Here is a 19,162-nt window from a genome sequence, read left to right on the forward strand (position 1 = left end):
CAATACGGCTAACAGCAACAAAAGTAAAGACTTTCCGCCAAATAATATTCAGATAAAGCAGTTATTCAAAAAAATATATGTATGAAATGTTCAAACTTCTCCAAAAACATGTGCCATTGCAAAGTTTGCATGGCTAGCAGATTAGCTCACTGAGGCTAAGCTAACCGAGGTCTGTTCCGTTCTGCTCCTCACTGACCCCTTCTGGATTAATCTCTTCTGGACGTGTGTCCGCCAGGGTACATTGTACACTACACTTTGTGTTGTGCTGTAGGATTATAAGAGTGCACTGGATATTATCTGCTGTGTGGTCAGATATCAAAAGTGGCAAAGGTCGCAAAGTGTCTGTATCCTCTGTAGTGAACAGAGCTTGATTTGAGACGAAGCCGAGAAACCGCAGTGCAGTGCCTGTATTTCAGCCTTCAGACAAATACAGTGTGATCCCCCTTTTATTCCTATTACTGAATCATGGGGTTTGCTCGGAGTCCCCTATGCGTTTGGCCACGTTGCCAAGAAAATACTGTGCTGACCAGGACCCAAAACCTTGTGTATGACCGGCAGAACCGTTTTAGTCTGTCAGTCCCTTTAAACTGTCACTCTTTGTCAACATCGCTGACTGCATTTCTTTTTTACCCGTGCGTGTGACTAATGAGTACTATTTTGCTAGTTTGAGATACTCATGCAAATAAATGATTATATTTTCTATAACGGTTGGAAATGAGACGAACCGAGGGGATGGGCAACATCAGGGACCGCCAGAGACACACACTTCTGTTGTTCTGCTTCTGTTGCCTGAATAACTGTGGATGACTGACGTGTATTTTAATGCTGTAATTATGTGTGGAAGAAAAGAGACCCAAGCCCTTACTTTATATAGACAACCAAGCTGCTCTCCTTCATGAGGAGTTGTACATAGAAATGTATTTGAACAAATATAATGTACAGAACTGTATTTATATTGTATCTCTATGAAATGTAAAAAAAATGGGTACAAAGATGTCCTAGAATACAGAACGTTTACAGTATGAAGACCTCCTTTGGTGTCTGTTGTGTTTGCATGAGTCATAATTTTACACCAAGCTGAAATTTCAGTGCATTCAATTTTTTAACTGTAAAGAGCAATTAGTGTTTCTAATACTGTGGCCAGTGAGTGGAAGCGCAGGGTGGGTGTTTCGAATAATTTGGCCAGCTAGTGGAAGCACAGAGGGAGTTTCTAATAATGTGGCAGGTTAATAAAAAGCACAGGGTAGGTGTTTCTAATAAAGTGGCCAGTGAATGAAAGTACAAGGTTGGTGTTTCTAATAAAGTGGCCAGTGAGTGGAAGCACAGGGTGGGTGTTTCTAATGAAGTGGCCAGTGAGGGGAAGCACTGGATGTTTCTAATAAAGTGGCCAGTGAGTAGAAGCACAGGGTCATGTCAGAGGAAGCACAGAGGGTATTTCTAATGAAGTGGCCAGTTAGTGGAAGCACAGATTGGGTGTTTGTAATGAAGTGACCAGTAAGTGGAAGCACAGGGTTGGTGTTTCTAATAAAGTGGCCAGTAAGTGGAAGCACAGGGTTGGTGTTTCTAATAAAGTGGCCAGTGAGTGGAAGCACAGGGTGGGTGTTTCTAATAAAGTGGCCAGTGAGTGGAAGCACAGGGTGGGTATTTCTAATAAAGTGACAGGTTAATGAAAGCACAAGGCTGGTGTTTCTAATAAAGTGGCCAGTGAGTGGAAGCACAGGGTGGGTATTTCTAATAAAGTGACAGGTTAATAAAAGCACAGGGCTGGTGTTTCTAATAAAGTGGCCAGTGAGTGGAAGCACAAGGTAGGTGTTTCTAATATAGTGGCCAGTGAGGGGAAGCACAGGGTGGGTGTTTCTAATGAAGTGGCCAGTGAGTGGAAACACAGGGTGGGTATTTCTAATAAAGTGACAGCTTAGTGAAAGCACAGGGTGGGTGTTTCTAATAAAGTGGCAGGTTAATGAAAGCACAGTCTAAGTGTTTCTCATAAAGTGGCCAGCGAATGGACGCTCAATGTGGGTGTTTCTAATAAAGTGGCCTGTCATTTTGCAAAGGGAGGGCGGGGCGTTGGTAACACATTGAGGCAGAGCCAAACTGTCAAAGCAGTTGGCATGAGGTTTCACTGGTCTCACTTTCCACACGCAGCTGCTTCAGAACAAGGCGTTTGTTGGTCTGCGGGCCAGTTTGGTCACCAAAAGTCCGCGTGAGCTCAGCTTTTAGATCCTAGGTTTTTGTTTGGCTGGAGAAGTTTGAAGTTGGAAGCCTCTGTGGTCTGAGTGTGAAGATGCACTCGAACCAGAAGGACACGACCTACACCAAGCTCTTCGTTGGAGGCCTGCCGTATCACACCACTGACTCGAGCCTCAGGAAGTATTTCGAGGTTTTTGGGGACATTGATGAGGCTGTGGTCATCACCGACAGACAGACTGGGAAGTCCAGGGGCTACGGGTTTGTAAGTGGAGTTTTATCCATGAACTGTTGACCACAAGTAACGTAGAACCTAGAATAATGATATAACCGTGTTAACCAAAGCAATTAGGCTAAAGTAGAGTAGACTGTACGGAATAACTTGACTAAAGTACTGACTTAAGCACTTAAAAGTAGCTACTTACAACAAACTTAAGTTAAAGAGTAAATTGCAGGCCCAAAAACGTAAGTAATGAGTGTAAAACTACAGGAGAACCGACTTAATCTCCAGCCTCTAATTCGAATTTCCCGTTCCACCTTAAATGGTGCAGCAGTTGCATTAGGGCGCCTCAGGAACGGGAAATTGGAATTAGAAGCTAACGAGTCAAATGCTAAAGGAGCAGAAGTGGAAAATACTTAAGTATTTGTACTTTTCTGCTGTGCTTGAGCATTATTTTAGACGATTTGCATTTCACTTAAGTATTATTCACATCAAAATCTCACTCAGTTAAAAAAAAATCATACTTTTTATCTTTACTTTTCCATGTTTATTCAGACATGCTACTTGTTCCAAACCTCAAAGACCAGATATTCCTGTTTTTCTATTTATCTCGTGTCACATTTTCTGTTTTCAAATGAATATTCGAGTAAACCTTTAATAATGATGAAGAATTTGACACAGCATAACTTTCTTTTAAAGGGACACTCCACCAAAATGAAAAATCTAACCATGTTTATGTCTGTTATAAGCATGCTTGCTCGCCTTGCTTGCCTAATCTCTAAAGTAGATTTTCTCCTTTTGAAGACTAGAAATCCCCTTCAGATGACGTATATTGGAGGTACAAGAAGCTACAATCATATTTAGATTAGATTAGATTAGATTAAGTGGCCCTTATTAGTCCCACAATGGGGAAGTTCCACCATTGCAATCTCACCCATCCGTGCAGTGAAACACCACATGCACACTAGTGAAGACATGCACCAGGGGGCAGTGAGCACACTTGCCCGGAGTGGTGGGCAGCCCTATCCGCAGTGCCCCGGGGAGCCGTTGTGGGTTAGGTGCCTTGATCAAGTGCACTTCAGTCAAGTTTGTACTTATTCGCCTGAACAGCGAGAAGATGTCGCTTTATTGACACACCAGTGGGTTTTCATGTAACGGTGAAAACACAAAACTGGTCATTTGTGTTGCTTTGTTGTTTATGGACTGTTCCACCAAATTATTTCAAACTGCAGCTCCATGAATAAAACAGTGATGTAATCCGTGCTTAGATATGTACAAGGATGATTATGATCTATTTACACCCAAAGCATTAATAGAGATAGTAATAAGCTAAATATTTACAAAATCATTAGTTATAGGGTGTTTTTTTTTTTTGGTCTGTCCCAAACCCTAACCCCTAATTTACACTGTAAATTTTTTTAATTTTTAAAGTGAAATTGAAAGGTGTAGATTTATCAAGGGTTTAATTTTTAGATTTAAAAAAATTGTTAAAGGCTGTATCTCTGTCCCTCATGGCCACCTGGTGAGCAGTTAGATCCCATTGTTTTGAAGAAAATGTGTCCGAAAGTCTGAAAATCAGTGTGGAGCATTGAGAATCGTCATATTTTCTGCAGTTCAGCACTTTTTAGTGTTTACATAAAAAATATGATGATATTTTGTGAACAGCTGCTCAAACCGTGTTTGCTGGCCATGTGCTGGCTGGGTTTTTGCGCTCATTTGTCACCACCAAAACAGTCAGTGCTGAAACATTTGGTAAAGTTTAGTAATGTCATGATTGTTTTGGTAGTCACAGAAAGGAATTTTCAGTCACTACTTTAAATAAAATAAACATAATTAAGGTGGTCACTCAAAGCAAAAGTCCAAGTCAGTTAAAATGTGTTTTCAGCTCTAAACCGATTCGATTGAATGACCCTTATATTTGCTGCACTGCCTCAGATTCCTCCCAGTTTCACAGAGGAATGAGATGACATGTGTCTCTACCCTGTTTGTGTGATCAGGTGACTATGGTTGACCGGCCTGCTGCAGAGAGAGCCTGTAAAGACCCCAACCCCATCATAGACGGCAGGAAGGCTAACGTTAACCTGGCCTACCTGGGGGCAAAGCCACGGATCCTACAGCCAGGTATCAGACATTTGTTTGTTTGTTTTGGAAATAAATTCATGTATAAGCACAGAGATGTGCAGCCTGAAGCCATACACCCTTAAAGATGGTTCTCCAAGGGTTCTTTCGTAAACACAGAGGTTCTCTAAAGAGCTAAAAGCGCTCGAAGAACCTGAGAAGTCTGCATGCTTAAATGAGTCTTTGCATGGTAAAGTCCTTCTTGAGATGGACTGAAAAAATGTCTTGTGTGTGGTTCTATATAGAACCTTGTTGAAAAGTTTTCTCTATAGTGCAAAAGGGTTCTTCTATTATTGTGATGTCAGACTTATAACAATAGAAGAACCCTTTTTGGTGCTACGTGGGACCATATACAACACAATTCTCCATCAATCTGAAGAACAGTTTCCCCATCCAAAGAACCCTTTAATTATGCAAATGTTCTTTATATGTGTTTATGGTTCTATATACAACCACTGTCTTTACTAAAGAACCTTTAAAGAACCAGCTTTTTGAGTGTACTCAGGTATAATTATTGCTGCCTCGTTGCAATAATGACAGCATGTAAAACTGTCTTTAGTAGCAGCTCAGTTCATTCAGAAAGCACCCAGAGCTGAAACGCAGTTTAGATTTTCAATTTGAGTGGGCGGGGCTAAACAGCTGTAAGCTGAGTAGATGAGCATATGTAAATGAGGGTGTTAAACAGGCTGTTGTTTGCAGCTTAGTTTCCATATATGGACTGTACAGACTAGCTGTTTCATAAATTGGACATTGTTTAAATATTACCTCAAATTCCTTTATTTCAGGAAAGTGATGGAAATTTGGTTTTCCGTGATAAGAGGCTTTCAAATATGGCATTGTTCTGGAAATTTTAATGCTCATTTCTATTTACCTAGTGTCTCATATTGGAAAAACTATAAAATATACAGTGTGCTCAATTCACAGGCCACATTTTATGTTTCATTTTTTTCCCCCAAATATGTTAAATTGAGTAAATAAGCAGTTACTGTGCTTTGAAATGTGCGGAAGTGTTTTCTCTGTAGTGGGTGTGTTTACTTATTTTCACTTAGAAAATAGACACGTCATTTCACCGGGGGCGGCCAAACTTTTGCATAAGACTGTATATGTAAATACGCTGTTATGATTGTCTTGTTCAAAAAGCAATCCGAGAAGCACTACTAATGCGAGTGGGTGTGGCTAAACTACTGTACGCTGAATAGATGAATAACACCAAACTCTTTTATTTAAAGGAAATTTGGGCACTTTAAAATCAGTTTAACTGATGTGTTTATAATAGTAAATTCTTGATTTTTGCCATTAAAATGTCCATAGAGTAAATTTATGTCAGCCTGAATGATCCAGTTATTACGCACTTCAGTTTTCATGTTTCCCCTGGTAACAAATTTGAAGCATTTGTGAATAAGCCTTTAGATCAGCTTTTCACTGACGCTGAATCAGACATAATGCGCAACGCAGTCGTCACGGAGTGCTACTGTAGTATTATTATTGTTATTATCATCATTACAGATGAATCTGTGTTTGTGTGCTTTTCTCAGGTTTCTCATTCAGCGTCCCTCAGATACATCCAGCATTTCTCCAAAGGCCTTACGGGTAAGCAGCATTGCTATTCAGATACACATCAGTGCTGTGAATGGGTGTTTACTGCTTTCTCATTCATTTTTTTCATGTAATATGATTCTGGAAAAGACTTTGTCACTCAGCCATTTAGACTGTATCTCAAAACATTAAATGAAATTTACAAATGTCCAAACATTCTGCAAACGTCCGGTGACAGTGGAGAAAGAGGGAGAGAGAGAGAGAGACCTTAATTAAGGCCACACAGTCATTTTACCACAGTTAAAGGGGAATTCCACCAGTTTTTGCAAATTTTCTGTAGAATTCAGTGTTTATTGTGTAAACAGAGTGATACAGAGAGATTCAGAGTGGTTTGGTGTGAAATGGTTCAGGTGTCTTTACAGTGGTGGTGATAGGAACCAGGGGTCAACATGACTACAACACAAATATAGACATTTTATTAACTGTCCAAAACCACCAGTGAACCTACACGAGTCCTCTCAGTTTATATGGAACGTTGATGATGGTGAAATCTGAAATAAATTATTTTCTTTGAGACCTACCATGCTTCATAACAACCTGCATGCAAAAAAAATATTTTAGGCCAAAATTTTCCAAACCAATGTAAAACGGTGTCTCAGACATCAGGCAGCGTAATCATAACCATTTCATGTAATAACTTTGTGTAATCGTGTCATTTACACATCACTGTGTGACTCAGCAAATGGACATTTATGTGGTTTAACATGTTCATATTCATTCCTGTTTTATGTGACATGAAATTATTTGCATTTCCATAATATAATCATACTGTTTTACCTAAATGTCTTTGAATAGAGAAAACTGTACAGCTCTGCAAATTTAAGAAAATGCTGTTGTTGTTTTTTTGTGTTGTAGAGACAGTGATGATGATCAGACCCCTTTACAATTACAGTATACCGCCCCATTTCGCCAGCTCACGAGGTGTGTGTGTGTGTGGTTTGCGTTGTTTTTTGTTGTTGTTTTTAGTTTGTAAGGGTGGGACATTATTGTTAGATTGTGATACATAACATGACAATACACTTTTCTGATGGATGTCAAATGTACTTCTGCAGAAATAGCAGATTCAGACCAGTGATTGTGATGGTGTCTCCACAATTTGGGGTGCCATTTAACATTGAATTCAACATTGAATCTAGCTTTTTCAGCAGATGGGGAAGCGGGGGGTGTCATCGAAGTAAGATATCAACCAATAAATGCATGAATCTAGTTCATTTCCTGCAGTTAAATTAATATAGGGGTTATGAAAGTCAAGAGCTGAAACTGACTGTTTTGTCTTGGCATTTCTTTACATCTGGGTCACCACCCGTATTTGAAAAAGCTGAAAGACTGAAAATGATCTCAGGAACATGGTTTCTTTGCTGATAGTGACTTAAAGAAATTTTTTACCATCCATGTTAATCGCAAGAGAACTTTTAGGCCACTATTGATTTACTTATAGCTGCACTGTGTAAGGTTTGGGGATTTGGAGACCCCTCTGGTGGAAACGTGTAACTGCATGTAACATGCAGAAGAACCTTTAGTAGTGTTGGTTGTGCCTCTGACCCCTTCCTCTAGTCGATGAATCTGAAGATTGTGTGCGAATTCAAAGAGAACTCAGTCTAATTTTGGCAAAGGAAGCATCTTCTGAACATATGAGTGATCTATTATCTATTATTGCCATCATACCTTCATCAGTATGATGTTGATTTTTAGATAATTTGAGGTCTAAACAATGAGCCAGACCTTCTTTTTGAGTCTGTGTGTGTGTGAGACGTTAATATGTAAAGACGTATGACGTGGTGTGAAAACCTCCCCTCTGACTTTTAAATGATTGTCAGGCTTTACAGGCCGACTCGCAGCATTGGAGCTGGTGGTCCAGTGTGTGTCTGTGTGTGAGCAGCTGTGGCTCAAACTCTGCTTTTTCTCGCGCCACAGAGTGACAGGTGGGCTGGAGGCTGAAGGATCACAAAGCCCCTTTATTTAGCCCTGAACTTTAAACACCGCAGATTGTTCCGGTCACCTCAGAGAAAAGAGAAAATAAAAATGCATTGTAATGCCCTAAATGTAATGATTCAACTGTGTAAATATTATTTTATTTTTTTCCCAAAGTAAAATTTTATGTTGAATCTTTTCCTAAAGAATTATAATAAATTCAAGGTCAGACAAACAACATACTGTTCAGGATTCAGTTTGGAAACACTTTCATATTATATATTATGTATATTATTAACTTATTTTATATGCAGCTTTATATATGCATTTAATTCTAAATTGCATCAATTCTAAAAAGTATTTATTTTTAGAGAATACAATCTAAAAATATTTTGGAACAAAAAGTTACTATGTAATGTATGTAAATATGATTCTTCCTGGATATTAATTTACTGTATATGTATATAATTTTACTGTATATGATCCTTTATGTATGTTATTGGTATAGATTTTTATAAGAAGTTCGTTCAGGATGTTAATTTTATTAATACTAAATCTGGATGTCAATTTGATTAGAACCTCATTCTGAATATAAATTTTATTAGAACTTAATGTTTGATGTTTTATAGCTTTCTCAGTTATGTATCTTCCATAGCCCTGTTTATCACTCCTTTTTCATTTTAACGATCTGACCCGTGTGCAGTTACAGGGTGAAGGCATTAGAGTCTGTACAGAGTGTATACGGTGGCTCAGTATGGGGGTATTTTTAACCCTGGAATGCACAGATGGGATTTGGGTATCTGTTATTGCACATTAGAGTTCAGCCCCGAACTCCACAGCACACAGTTACTCATGTGGAGAGGCCAGACTTTCAGTCTGCTGCTGTTTATGAGTTGTTCTGCAGTCGCATGTTTGCACAGAAAGAGATTTCATTTTGCACCCTGTAGCAGTTTTTGGGCAACGGTAACATGAAGCCATGCAAGCGTTGGCACAGTGAACTGGTGAAATGTATAATCCCGAGTTTATCGGGAATTTGAGATGTTCAGCATCCATGGCTCCCCCAGAAAATGTACATTTTATTCCACCGCTGTGGTTGATCTCAAAAGTTGGGAAAATTGACCTCTTGACAGATTATTCTGTTTACTGCTTTGGTCTGCAGGACGTTGCTGTTTGCACTGGCAGAATTTTCTATATCTCCTCCATTGAAAACAATGGAGTATCCGGTTTGCCACCATCCGTCTAATGCAGGCATGTGAACACAGCATGAATAATGCTGTAGTTATGGACCGAGTTATTGAGATATCCTGTGTAGTATGTAATTCATGTGAATTCAGACAGATCTAGACTGGAATATTTTAGGATAGTGAGTGTATCCAGTCTAAACCAGCAGAGAAAAAACATGGTCAGTGCTGGTTAGTTTAGTTAAAATGACTAAAAATGTTTAACTACGGGAGCTAAACAAGATACAATTGAGAAAAATCAGCAGAGCGAGCCACAGAGCTCTGGAGTGTTCTTTGAATTAATGTTTCAGTTTGAAGCTGCACTATGTAAGTTTTTGGGATTTGGAGACACTTGTGGAGGAAATTGTAATTACATGCAACGTCTGGTAGAACAATTTGTAACTTGGGTTATGCTTCAGAGCTCTTCTACGTACAAATTGAATGTAATGATTGCGAAGGAGTTGAAAGAGAATTCAAAAAGTAAAGGGTGTGTCTTCTGAGGATGTAAGTAAATAATTACATTTGCTTAAATAAGTTTAAGTGATACTTATTAGTCCCACAACGGCGAAATTTCACCTCTGCATTTAACCCATCCATGAAGTGAAACACCACATGCGCGCACACACACACACACTAGGGGGCAGTGAGCACACTTGCCCGGAGCGTTGGGCAGCCCTATCTACGGTACCCAGGGAGCCGTTGGGGGTTAGGTGTCTTGCTCAAGGACACCTCATTCATGTACTGTCGGCGCTGGGGATCAAACCAGCAACCTTCCAGTCACAGGGCAAGTTCCCTCACGGTAACCCAAATAAATAACCTTACAAATATGCTAGCAACCCTCAGGATACCAGAGCAACTGCCAAGCAACACCATAGTAACCCCCTTGGATACCATAGCAACTGCCCAGCAACACCCTAGCAACCACCTGGGATACCATAGCACCTGTCTAGCAACAATCTTGACAACTACTTGGGATAGCATAACAATGACCTAGCAACACTTTTGCAACCACCTTGGATACCACACATTTAACATTAGCAACCATAGTCATAGTCCTAAACATCGAGCTTCTTTTTGAGCCTGTTTGTGATGTTAATGCGTAAAAACGTACAACGTGGTGTTAAAAACTCGACTCGAGGCCTCTGACTTGAATATTTTGAGCATTACAGGGCGACTCACAGAAGCACACACTCACCATATCTAGTGTTTTCTTTTTTCCTCCGACTGATTGTGTTTACATGCACTCAATAATCTAATCAGTTATCCGAATGGTCATATAAACAACATACTCCGATCCAGAAATCTGATAAAGTCTGGATTTGAGCTCAGTTATCAGATTACTTGGTGCTGTAAACTCTGACTGTGATTTCTTTTGGATTACTCTGTCTGCGCATGAGCGGAACAGACTGGAAATAAGCGAGCAGCCTTGCCACAAGATGGCAGCGACACTGAAAGCGAATACATGCTTGACATAATGAAGGATTTAAATACTCTTCATCTTCTACATGGTGTATTCTCATATTTTCCGGTAAAGTGTTTTTTTTTTAAAAAAAAGTTTGTTTTACGTCGCGTTTACGTCGCGTCTTCTTCCGTTTATTGTCTGGTTGTAATGCAGAAATCTGATTACTGTCTGACTCATGTAGAGCTGGAGTTTCCCCATTATCTGATTAGTCAAGTGCATGTAAATGGGTTGATCAGTTCAGTTTTCTGATTACTGACAAAATAAGATTTTCTGCAGTTATCAGAATAATAAATGCATGTAGACACACTCAGTAATGAAACTTCTTTCAATTAAAAAAGATCACATAGTGCAGCTTTGAAAACAAGTAAAATAACAATATGGGATGAGCTTGTGTTAAGTCTTCAGGGAAGATAATAAAGGAGGTCACTTCATACTGCAGAGAGAGTGTAGAGAGTGTTCCAGTCCACTGTGAACTCCTCCACCTGTCGTCCTGCTCTGAGTGTTACACGGGTACTCAGCTGTTCTGATGAGGAGAGACATGCTGAAATGTGAGTTTGCATGTGTTTGTGGGTGGGGGGTTGGTCTGCCTGTGCTGGTTTATTGAACCCCATTTGTCCATTTTAGTAGTTTTTGGTTCGAGAACCTTAAATCAAGGCTGCCCAGTGTGCCGTGCTTCATGTAAATGATATGTAAATCACAGAGTTGGCCTGTAAAGACGTTTGATCGGATTCGTCAGAAACCCCATCATCTATTGGCCCTTACTAATTACAGTTGAATATCGCTGCTGTAAGAAGAAAACCTTGTGTTTCCAAAATGCTATTACAACTTTACAGGAGAAGGAAAAAACCTACTTTACCTTTAATGTCAGTCAGTGGAACCAGAATTTTGGGCTGTTTCTGTTGGACCATTTATCATGAAATGTACACACAATGTAAAGAACAACAGGTATTTTCAAATTATGTTAGAAACTGAAAAAAATGACAAAAAAGGAGATGCAAGGTTTTCTTCCTACAACAGTGGTATATAAAATATGCAGATTTCACCACCTTTAATATCGTACAAACTCTTATATGTCTGATTTGTGAAACGGGCAGTGGTTTGAGCACAAATGACGAATCCGCTTCAGACGTACCAGCACCTCATTTACATATTATTTACATGAAGCTCGCTCTAGTTCATGCAGATGTTTATGTAGGGAGCCAATTAAACAACATTACCAGCAGTTCATAAGCCAGTGGCTGTGCTGGTAGGTGGAGTTCAGTGACCACGCTGCTCCCCCTACTGACCAAGCTTTGTGTTCAATTTACGACGACTGGAAAGAATAAAATGTGAAATAAACAAAACGTTGTTAGTGGTTTAAAGACATTATTTATGTCTTTAATTATTTAATTATGTATTTAATCAATTGCAGTGTATGAAACTAGCTGTGTTTTGTGTTTGTTTCGTGGGTGGAGTCAGGATTATAAAACAACAGTGTTAAAATGTCTTTTAATGGAACAAAGAATAGTTACAGCATTTGCTTAGTTTCTATTTACGTTCTTATTAATGTTATTATAGGTCAGATTGTTAGATTGATTCTATTACACTGAAATTTACATGCACCGATACCAGTTATGTGGCTGATCGTTGAATATCAAAATTGGCATGCGCTCGTTTTGTGATCAGATATCTAGTAGCATAGCTAGCTTAGCTATGAAAATATATAATTATAAAGTAAGGGGTATTTAAGTAAATCAACAGTAGCATTTTTGTATTTCCAGCGTATATATACTAAGTAAGTTTCTTTACAAGTCTCCGCACTGCTATGATAATGCTAACATCAAATAGCTTTGGGATCCAATCTCTATGGGATGTGCAGTGTCATGTTAGCATCATGCTAACATTGTCCACATTGAGTTTAATGCCATACAGCTTCAGCTTAAACATTGACTTTCAGACCTTGTTAGACATTCATGTAACATATTTTTCCTTTGTATATTACAGCTTTTAGTTAATCTTTTAGTCAATACTTTAACTTAAAATCAGAATTTAAGTATTTATCCTCCTTATAGGAAAGTCTGTCCCCTTGACGGCCATCTTGGCAGGAACTCTTCCACTTATACAACATTAGGCTTCCCTTTTTTTAAAAGGGGAGAAATCTATAAATCCTGAACTAAAATCCAAATTATTATTTCTAAGCAGATCACTGTTCAGATCAAAATAGTTTGTAGTGTTTGGCTTAAATAACCACAGATCTTGTAGAGAGGAGAATTCCCGCTCTGTAATGTCTTCTGGGTTTCTCAAACACTAGAGGGCGCTCCCGAGTCCAAAATGAATGGGTTAAGATGAAGCATTTGAGCAAAATCGTAGTTTATAAATGCTTAGACATTTTTAATCTAAAAGAATGCATTTGCTGAACACAGAACAGCATGAAATGTTTTAACACCGCTGTTATAACTCGAGTTTAAAAGCTCTTAAAAATATAGGAGTTTAAAACGGCGCCTCGTGTAGGTCCATGACGTCAGGGAGAGTGAACTCCACTCGCCAACCAATCATCACCCTGTAGCAGTAATGTGCGCCTTCTGCTGCCCAAAATTAGTTATGTTAGCCTTCAGCCCAAAACAAAAGGAAACGTACAGGTGAGTTTTCCCATTTGAGGTTTAACCAGCGAACGGTTTGGCTCATTTATTCAAAGGTTGGAATTTCTGCATATACAGACGCCGTGTTGAGCATGACAGACTTTCCCATTCATTGTCCAAACCAGTGACCTGTCTCCTCCTTTAGAACGTCTCTGCTATTATTAGTAATTAATTGCTGTAATTAACCTGGCAACCCAGCTGCCTGTAAATTACTGTAATATTATAATTTTTACAGTGTGCTTGTTGTGTGAGTGGACAAATAATGAGTGTGTTTGTGAAACTGTTATAGATTTCTGACCCCTTTGTTTGTATATTTTCCAGGATTCCTGCTCATTATGTATATCCTCAGACCTTCGTCCAGCCCAGCGTTGTCATCCCTAATGTCCAGCCTTCTGCTGCGTCCACCACCGCAGCTGCCGCATCTCCGTTTCTGGACTACACTAGTGCTGCTGCTTACGCTCAGTACTCCACAGCCTATGACCAGTACCCGTACGCCGCCTCTCCTGCCGCAAGCTACCTCACCACAGCCGGCTATGGCTACGTCCAGCAGCCTGTAGCATCACCTGCACCACCAGCAGCAGCAGCAGCAGTAGCAACAGCGGCCGCAGCTTTTAGCCAATACCAACCACAGCACCTACAGACTGACCGCATACAATAGTGAAGAGAAGTTAAAGTTAAAGTGCAGATAAAGGAAAAAGTGTCTCGGTTTCCACTCACACCAAGACATCAAGCAGCCAGATTAGCTTCTTTAGTTTAGCGCTGGAGCTACAAGGCTAGTGTAGCTAACAAGTAATGGACATTCATGGCTGTATACACCATGATAACTACATTAGCCTTAAACCATGTGGATTCATTAAGTAGTCTTGATTTATGTGGTGTCTGTGACCGTTTTTAGCTATGCTAATGTACTTAGTCCGTGTTTATAGTGATTATTACATTATCAGAGACCACATAATCAAGTCTGTTAGCGATTACTGAGCAGCTCCACACAGTTTGAGGCAAAAGCCGTTAGTTAGCATGATGCTAATGTGCGGCTGTGAGCTTTTTATTACCCGTTAGCTACATTAGCCTCGTGGCCCTAGCACAAAACCAAAGAAGCGAACTTCAGACACCAAAACACGTCTTGGCTGATCAACTACATTTGAGGTAAAAGGGTGAAACGGTGTTCATTTGGTTTTGCGCTTTTTCGTCCTGCAGCTGGTGCTGAGTGTGAAGAAGGACTGCAGTCCAGCCAGAGAGCAGTGATGCTCATCATGAAGAGAAATAAGCTTTTATTGGTAGTTGTTGTTTTTTGTGTTTGTGTTATTTAAAGTGTATTTAACAAGGCAAAATGTGCGAAACAGCAACTCGCATCGTCTTCAACCACATCACCTCAATGTGTTCTTCAAATCCAGTGCTGTGCAAGCGTCTTAGGCCAAAATGATGACCATAAATGAAAGTAAAGATTTGGGTCATTCTACAGAGACGTCTGTTTTTTTGTCCTTATGTTAGGATTACAGTTTATTTTAAAATATAAATAAAACAATACGTTATTTTAACAATTACACCTTCTTGAACCATCAGTTTAGCAATATTGGTTTTTAAATCAATCATATATAATTGCAAAATAATAAATCAATAAAAGTCACACTGATGACATCACGATTTCCTTTGACCTGTTTGCTGAGGATCTATGAAGAAAAGCACATGGTGAGTCCACTGTGTCTTTCAGTTATCAGAGATTTTCTCATTTAGCTCATGATTTCATATGAAGCTTTTAGCTGAAGTCACTGGTGTGACCAGCTTTATTCTGAGGTAATTGTAAAAAAAATTGAATCCAAAAGGATTAAACTACATATTTTAGTGGATGTTCCATGATTGATGATCTGTGGTTTGATGTTCTGTAGCAGTCACTTTGTAAAATGCATTGTTCACTAAAAATGTCTCTGGTGTTACCTTTCTTATGTGCAACACCAGTGACACCTATGGTCAGATAAAACCAGTGGATGTTTCTGTAGAATGACCTGCTTATTTGTTAAAAAAGACACTAATATTAGAATAAATGGAAATAAAAATACATTGTGATTTGATGTAATAGTTTTAGCTTAGCTTAGCATGTCCAAATCTTTCCTGGAGGAAGTCCAGTATTTACTGTTACCTGGTTTATCTAATCAGATCTTCATTAAATGAAGTCAGGTGATGGAATTGAATAAGTCCATGTGGTGCTGGAGAGCGGTCAGAAGTCAGGAACCAGACCTGTGTTCTTCTAACCTACACATTCATAACTTTACTGAAAACAAAACAATCTTACTCCTTTTTACTCTATTTATATTTACATTTATTCTAATGTTATGTAGTGTTTTTACAGGGACCCAGATAGCGCGTATATATCGGTCCTCTGACTTGGAAAGGTCAGCACCCCGCCACTGCCTTTGGACCACCCAGATTACGGTCCTGCATACAATCTCTACCTAGTTTAATCTTCTCAAGTGGATTTTAAATGCACAGACTTTTATTTTGGAAAATGAGACAAACATTACAAACAGCCGAGAGAAAAAATAATATAAATGTCTTTAAATATATATAAAATGATTTTATAGAAATTGTTGCTGACTTTGCTGGATTAAAATGATTTACCTAACTAATTTACAAAGTATAATTGAAAGAAGGGAAAATGATCAAATTAGACTGGGTGGACAATAAGCGATAATAAATTAAATTTGGTCAAATACTCCATTTTACCACCGGTGGGCCGCACCAAAAATGCTGAGCAGAACACCAGTGGACCGCCAGCTTTCAGGGGAAGACAGACTGTAGCTTTGTTTTTGTTTTTTTTTTCACTGCCTAAGACTTTTGTGCTGTATATTGTAAGACATATTACATTTAATATGCAGTACAGTAATCGTAGTGTTATTTTGTCCATACAGCCCTACTGTATACATCTAGGTTTGTCTAATGCTACTGTGTGAGCAACACTAAAAAAAGTATTATTTTGTATTGTACGTAAACAACGTCCACCCTCTGTGCTTTGTACTCACTTCATGTCTTTGCACTCAGAGATGTAATGCTGTATATCATATTCTAATCATATTGAACACTATTGGGGTTTTTACACTCTTTACCTGCTTGCTGCCTTGCTGGTGTACAGGTAGAGACTATAGTTCATCTGTTGCTGCACAGTTTGTGTTATTTAGCAGTCCTTCATCAGTGGTCAGTTTCTGACAACAGAGCTGCTCTTGGCTGGATATTTATGGATGGTGGTCCACTCTCAACCTTGCAGAAACACTCATGTTACACTCATACCAGCACTACACATGCTACCATGTCAGTGTCACTGCTGTGCTGAGAATGGAGCACCAGCCAAATAATATGTGGACAACTGTGGTCAGTAACACAGGGGTAGAGGGTGGTAGTTTCTAATAAAGTGGCCACTGAGTGGAATCACAAGGTAGATGTTTCTAATAAAGTGACCAGCGAGTGGGATCACAAGGTAGGTGTTTCTAATAAAGTGGCTAGTGAGTGGAAGCAGAAGGTGGTGTGTGTGTGTGTGTGTGTGTGTGTGTGTGTTAGGATCATTGTCCACCTGAGGTGTTCAGCCCTCCTTCATTTTCCCTACACACCACCACTCATCCACTTTGGAATCCTTCGTGCTGTAGGGGGCGCAGTTTTCACTTCTAATATGCTCTGGTAGTTTATAATGACATCTAAAGGCCAGCAGAGGGCAGTAATGAGTTCAGTTGAATCAGTTACACAAACTGAAGTAAAATTTCGATGGATATCTCATTTTAAATGATAATACTTTCACTACTGGTGTATATTAGTGAGTAAAGTAATCTACCTTTCCCTTAGTTCCAACTTAGTTATTAATACTGAGCTTCTAGTTCCTTTTTCAGGTTTAATATCATTCCGTTGTGCTGGTTCAGCTCCGGTTCTGCTTTGCTGTTGATCCCTCCTCTCACTCTGCAGCTTTAGCATCTCATTTTAGACCTGAAATATCCAAAAAGAGAAGCAAGGAGTCTAACAAACTTCAGCTCCTGTACTGAGAGAAGCTGGATGGACTAAGAAGTTCCTCTGCAGTTCTAGAGGTGTTTCATGGTTACGAGCCCACCTTACACACTAAGGCCCAGTCCCATTTCACCCCTCGCCCCTACCACTGAGCCCTTAGCCCTCTGTTTTGCGCATTCAGGTCTAGGGGTAGGGTGTCCCACTTTTGGTTGAGGTAGATGGGGTAAGGTGAAGTGTTGGGGCTACGCGACCCTCCAAATGGAGTCCAGAATGTTAAGTGAAAAAAATGAAGAAACGGCAAGATGGCTGAACAAATGTGAATTTTCTCTGTTAAAAACTTAGGATTATCATTTTATGATTATCTTACTTTAATGTCGTTTCAGTGTATTATTGTCATTCTTCGTAACAAACACAAAAAATCGCTAATAGTATGCTAATGTCTAGGTAGTTAGCGAGCTTAAATAGTCCAGCATTTCTGCGGTCTGAAGCACCAGAATGTAACTGCTGCTCCATTTAAGGTGGAACGGGAAAATTCAAACAAAAACCTGGCTTCAGGTTCACATCGTTGAAAGAATTAGGGGTGGGTGATAATAAATAATTGCCCCCCTCTTTGAAGATCAAAACACGGTTATTTCGTCATGTCTGCGCACTGAAATGGCTTTCTAGTGTTTTGAGATTTGAGGTGCCATTGAAATGTGTGCCAGTATTCATACTAACAGTAAAGAACTGAAGCGTAGTCTTAAAGAGCCCATATCCTGCACTTTTCTTGCATTTTATCCCCCCAGCTTGTAATACATTTTTTACATTACCTTATTATAGCCTCTGTTTAGCACTTAGAACTAAACAGTCTGTTTTTGTTACTGTGACTTTTATGGGTGTCATATGTAAATGACCTCTGGTTTGACTGGCTGACCTGTATTGGGCCTCATTTGAAAAGCAGACCAAAGCGGAAACGCTCCATATAACTTCAGCATAAGGGGGTGGGGCTAAATTGCTGTAGGCTCGGTCACAGGAACAGAGATTTCTAACCAGGCTGTTGTTGCAGTTTCCAAATATGGACCGGGACGTGAACAGTAAACAATATTACATTAGACTCTTTTATTTGAAAAAAGATGATATGGGCCCTTTAAAGCAGGACATTTTTTAATATGACAGTCATAGAAAATTAATTTGGGATGCCATACTGTGATTGTCCTATTTGGGTCAGCTGGCCTCCATAAAAAAACACCCACACAAGCATCAGTGTAATCGATATTACTCAGTTCTGTAGGGAGTGAGTAAGCATGTTTACAACACATGTGGTAAGGGACACATTTTTAATTTTGGCTGGAGTTTCCCTTTAACCTTGGTGTCCATACTATTTGTAACACTGTACATGTCTCTCAGTCCTGCTCTTAGGCATATTTTACTTTATTTTGCCGCTCTAACACTCAATTTAAATGAATAACAAACGGCTTTCTATTGCACATAAGCGCGTTATTATTTCGTGCCCTATGTAGTGCACTACGTAGGGAGCACTTTCACAGGATTGTCGCTAGAGGGCGCTGCGAAGGACCGTTCGATTCCAGAAATTTTAGAGTCGACCCCGATTCTGATTCCAAGTGCCGGAGTCGATTCAACACAATAATCTCGTTTCAATAGAACCACCAGACAAAAATAAAGATTAAAATATTAACCGTATTTGATCATTAACGAAGGACATGTGTATATCTTACGCTAGATAAATTAACCTTTACATTGTACTTCGTTTTCCGCCTTTTCTGAAGCAAATACAGGTCGAATATCGATGTTTGAATTGGAAGGATCGGGGTCGACTCGCGATGAATCGATTCATTTTGGAGTCGAC

At 39.4% G+C, this 19,162-nt stretch overlaps 1 protein-coding gene across 2 annotated transcripts; it reads left to right on the forward strand.

Annotated features, from left to right (window-relative positions):
* The first annotated feature begins 2,069 nt into the window (after positions 1–2,069).
* rbm24b (RNA binding motif protein 24b) lies at positions 2,070–14,791 on the forward strand. 2 transcript variants are annotated; one of them, XM_017684139.2, is made up of 5 exons: positions 2,070–2,452; positions 4,405–4,528; positions 6,061–6,115; positions 6,977–7,042; positions 13,654–14,791. In XM_017684139.2, exons 1-5 carry the CDS (start codon positions 2,285–2,287, stop codon positions 13,988–13,990), a joined length of 750 nt encoding a protein of 249 aa, XP_017539628.1. In that variant the 5' UTR covers positions 2,070–2,284; the 3' UTR covers positions 13,991–14,791. The 2 variants fall into 2 exon arrangements, with proteins under 2 accessions (XP_017539628.1, XP_017539629.1); XM_017684140.2 differs by lacking the exon at positions 6,977–7,042.
* Positions 14,792–19,162: the final 4,371 nt, after the last annotated feature.

The sequence above is a fragment of the Pygocentrus nattereri genome, chromosome 24 (assembly GCF_015220715.1).
Source record: "Pygocentrus nattereri isolate fPygNat1 chromosome 24, fPygNat1.pri, whole genome shotgun sequence".
Taxonomy (NCBI): Eukaryota; Metazoa; Chordata; class Actinopteri; order Characiformes; family Serrasalmidae; genus Pygocentrus; species Pygocentrus nattereri.

Bases quoted from the DNA above. Each gene is read 5' to 3' on its own strand.
- rbm24b (XM_017684139.2), top strand. From the start codon at position 2,285: ATGCACTCGAACCAGAAGGACACGACCTACACCAAGCTCTTCGTTGGA. The intron at 2,453-4,404 runs GTAAGTGGAGTT...TTGTGTGATCAG, and splicing joins AGTCCAGGGGCTACGGGTTT to GTGACTATGGTTGACCGGCC. The intron at 7,043-13,653 runs GTGTGTGTGTGT...TATATTTTCCAG, and splicing joins CCATTTCGCCAGCTCACGAG to GATTCCTGCTCATTATGTAT.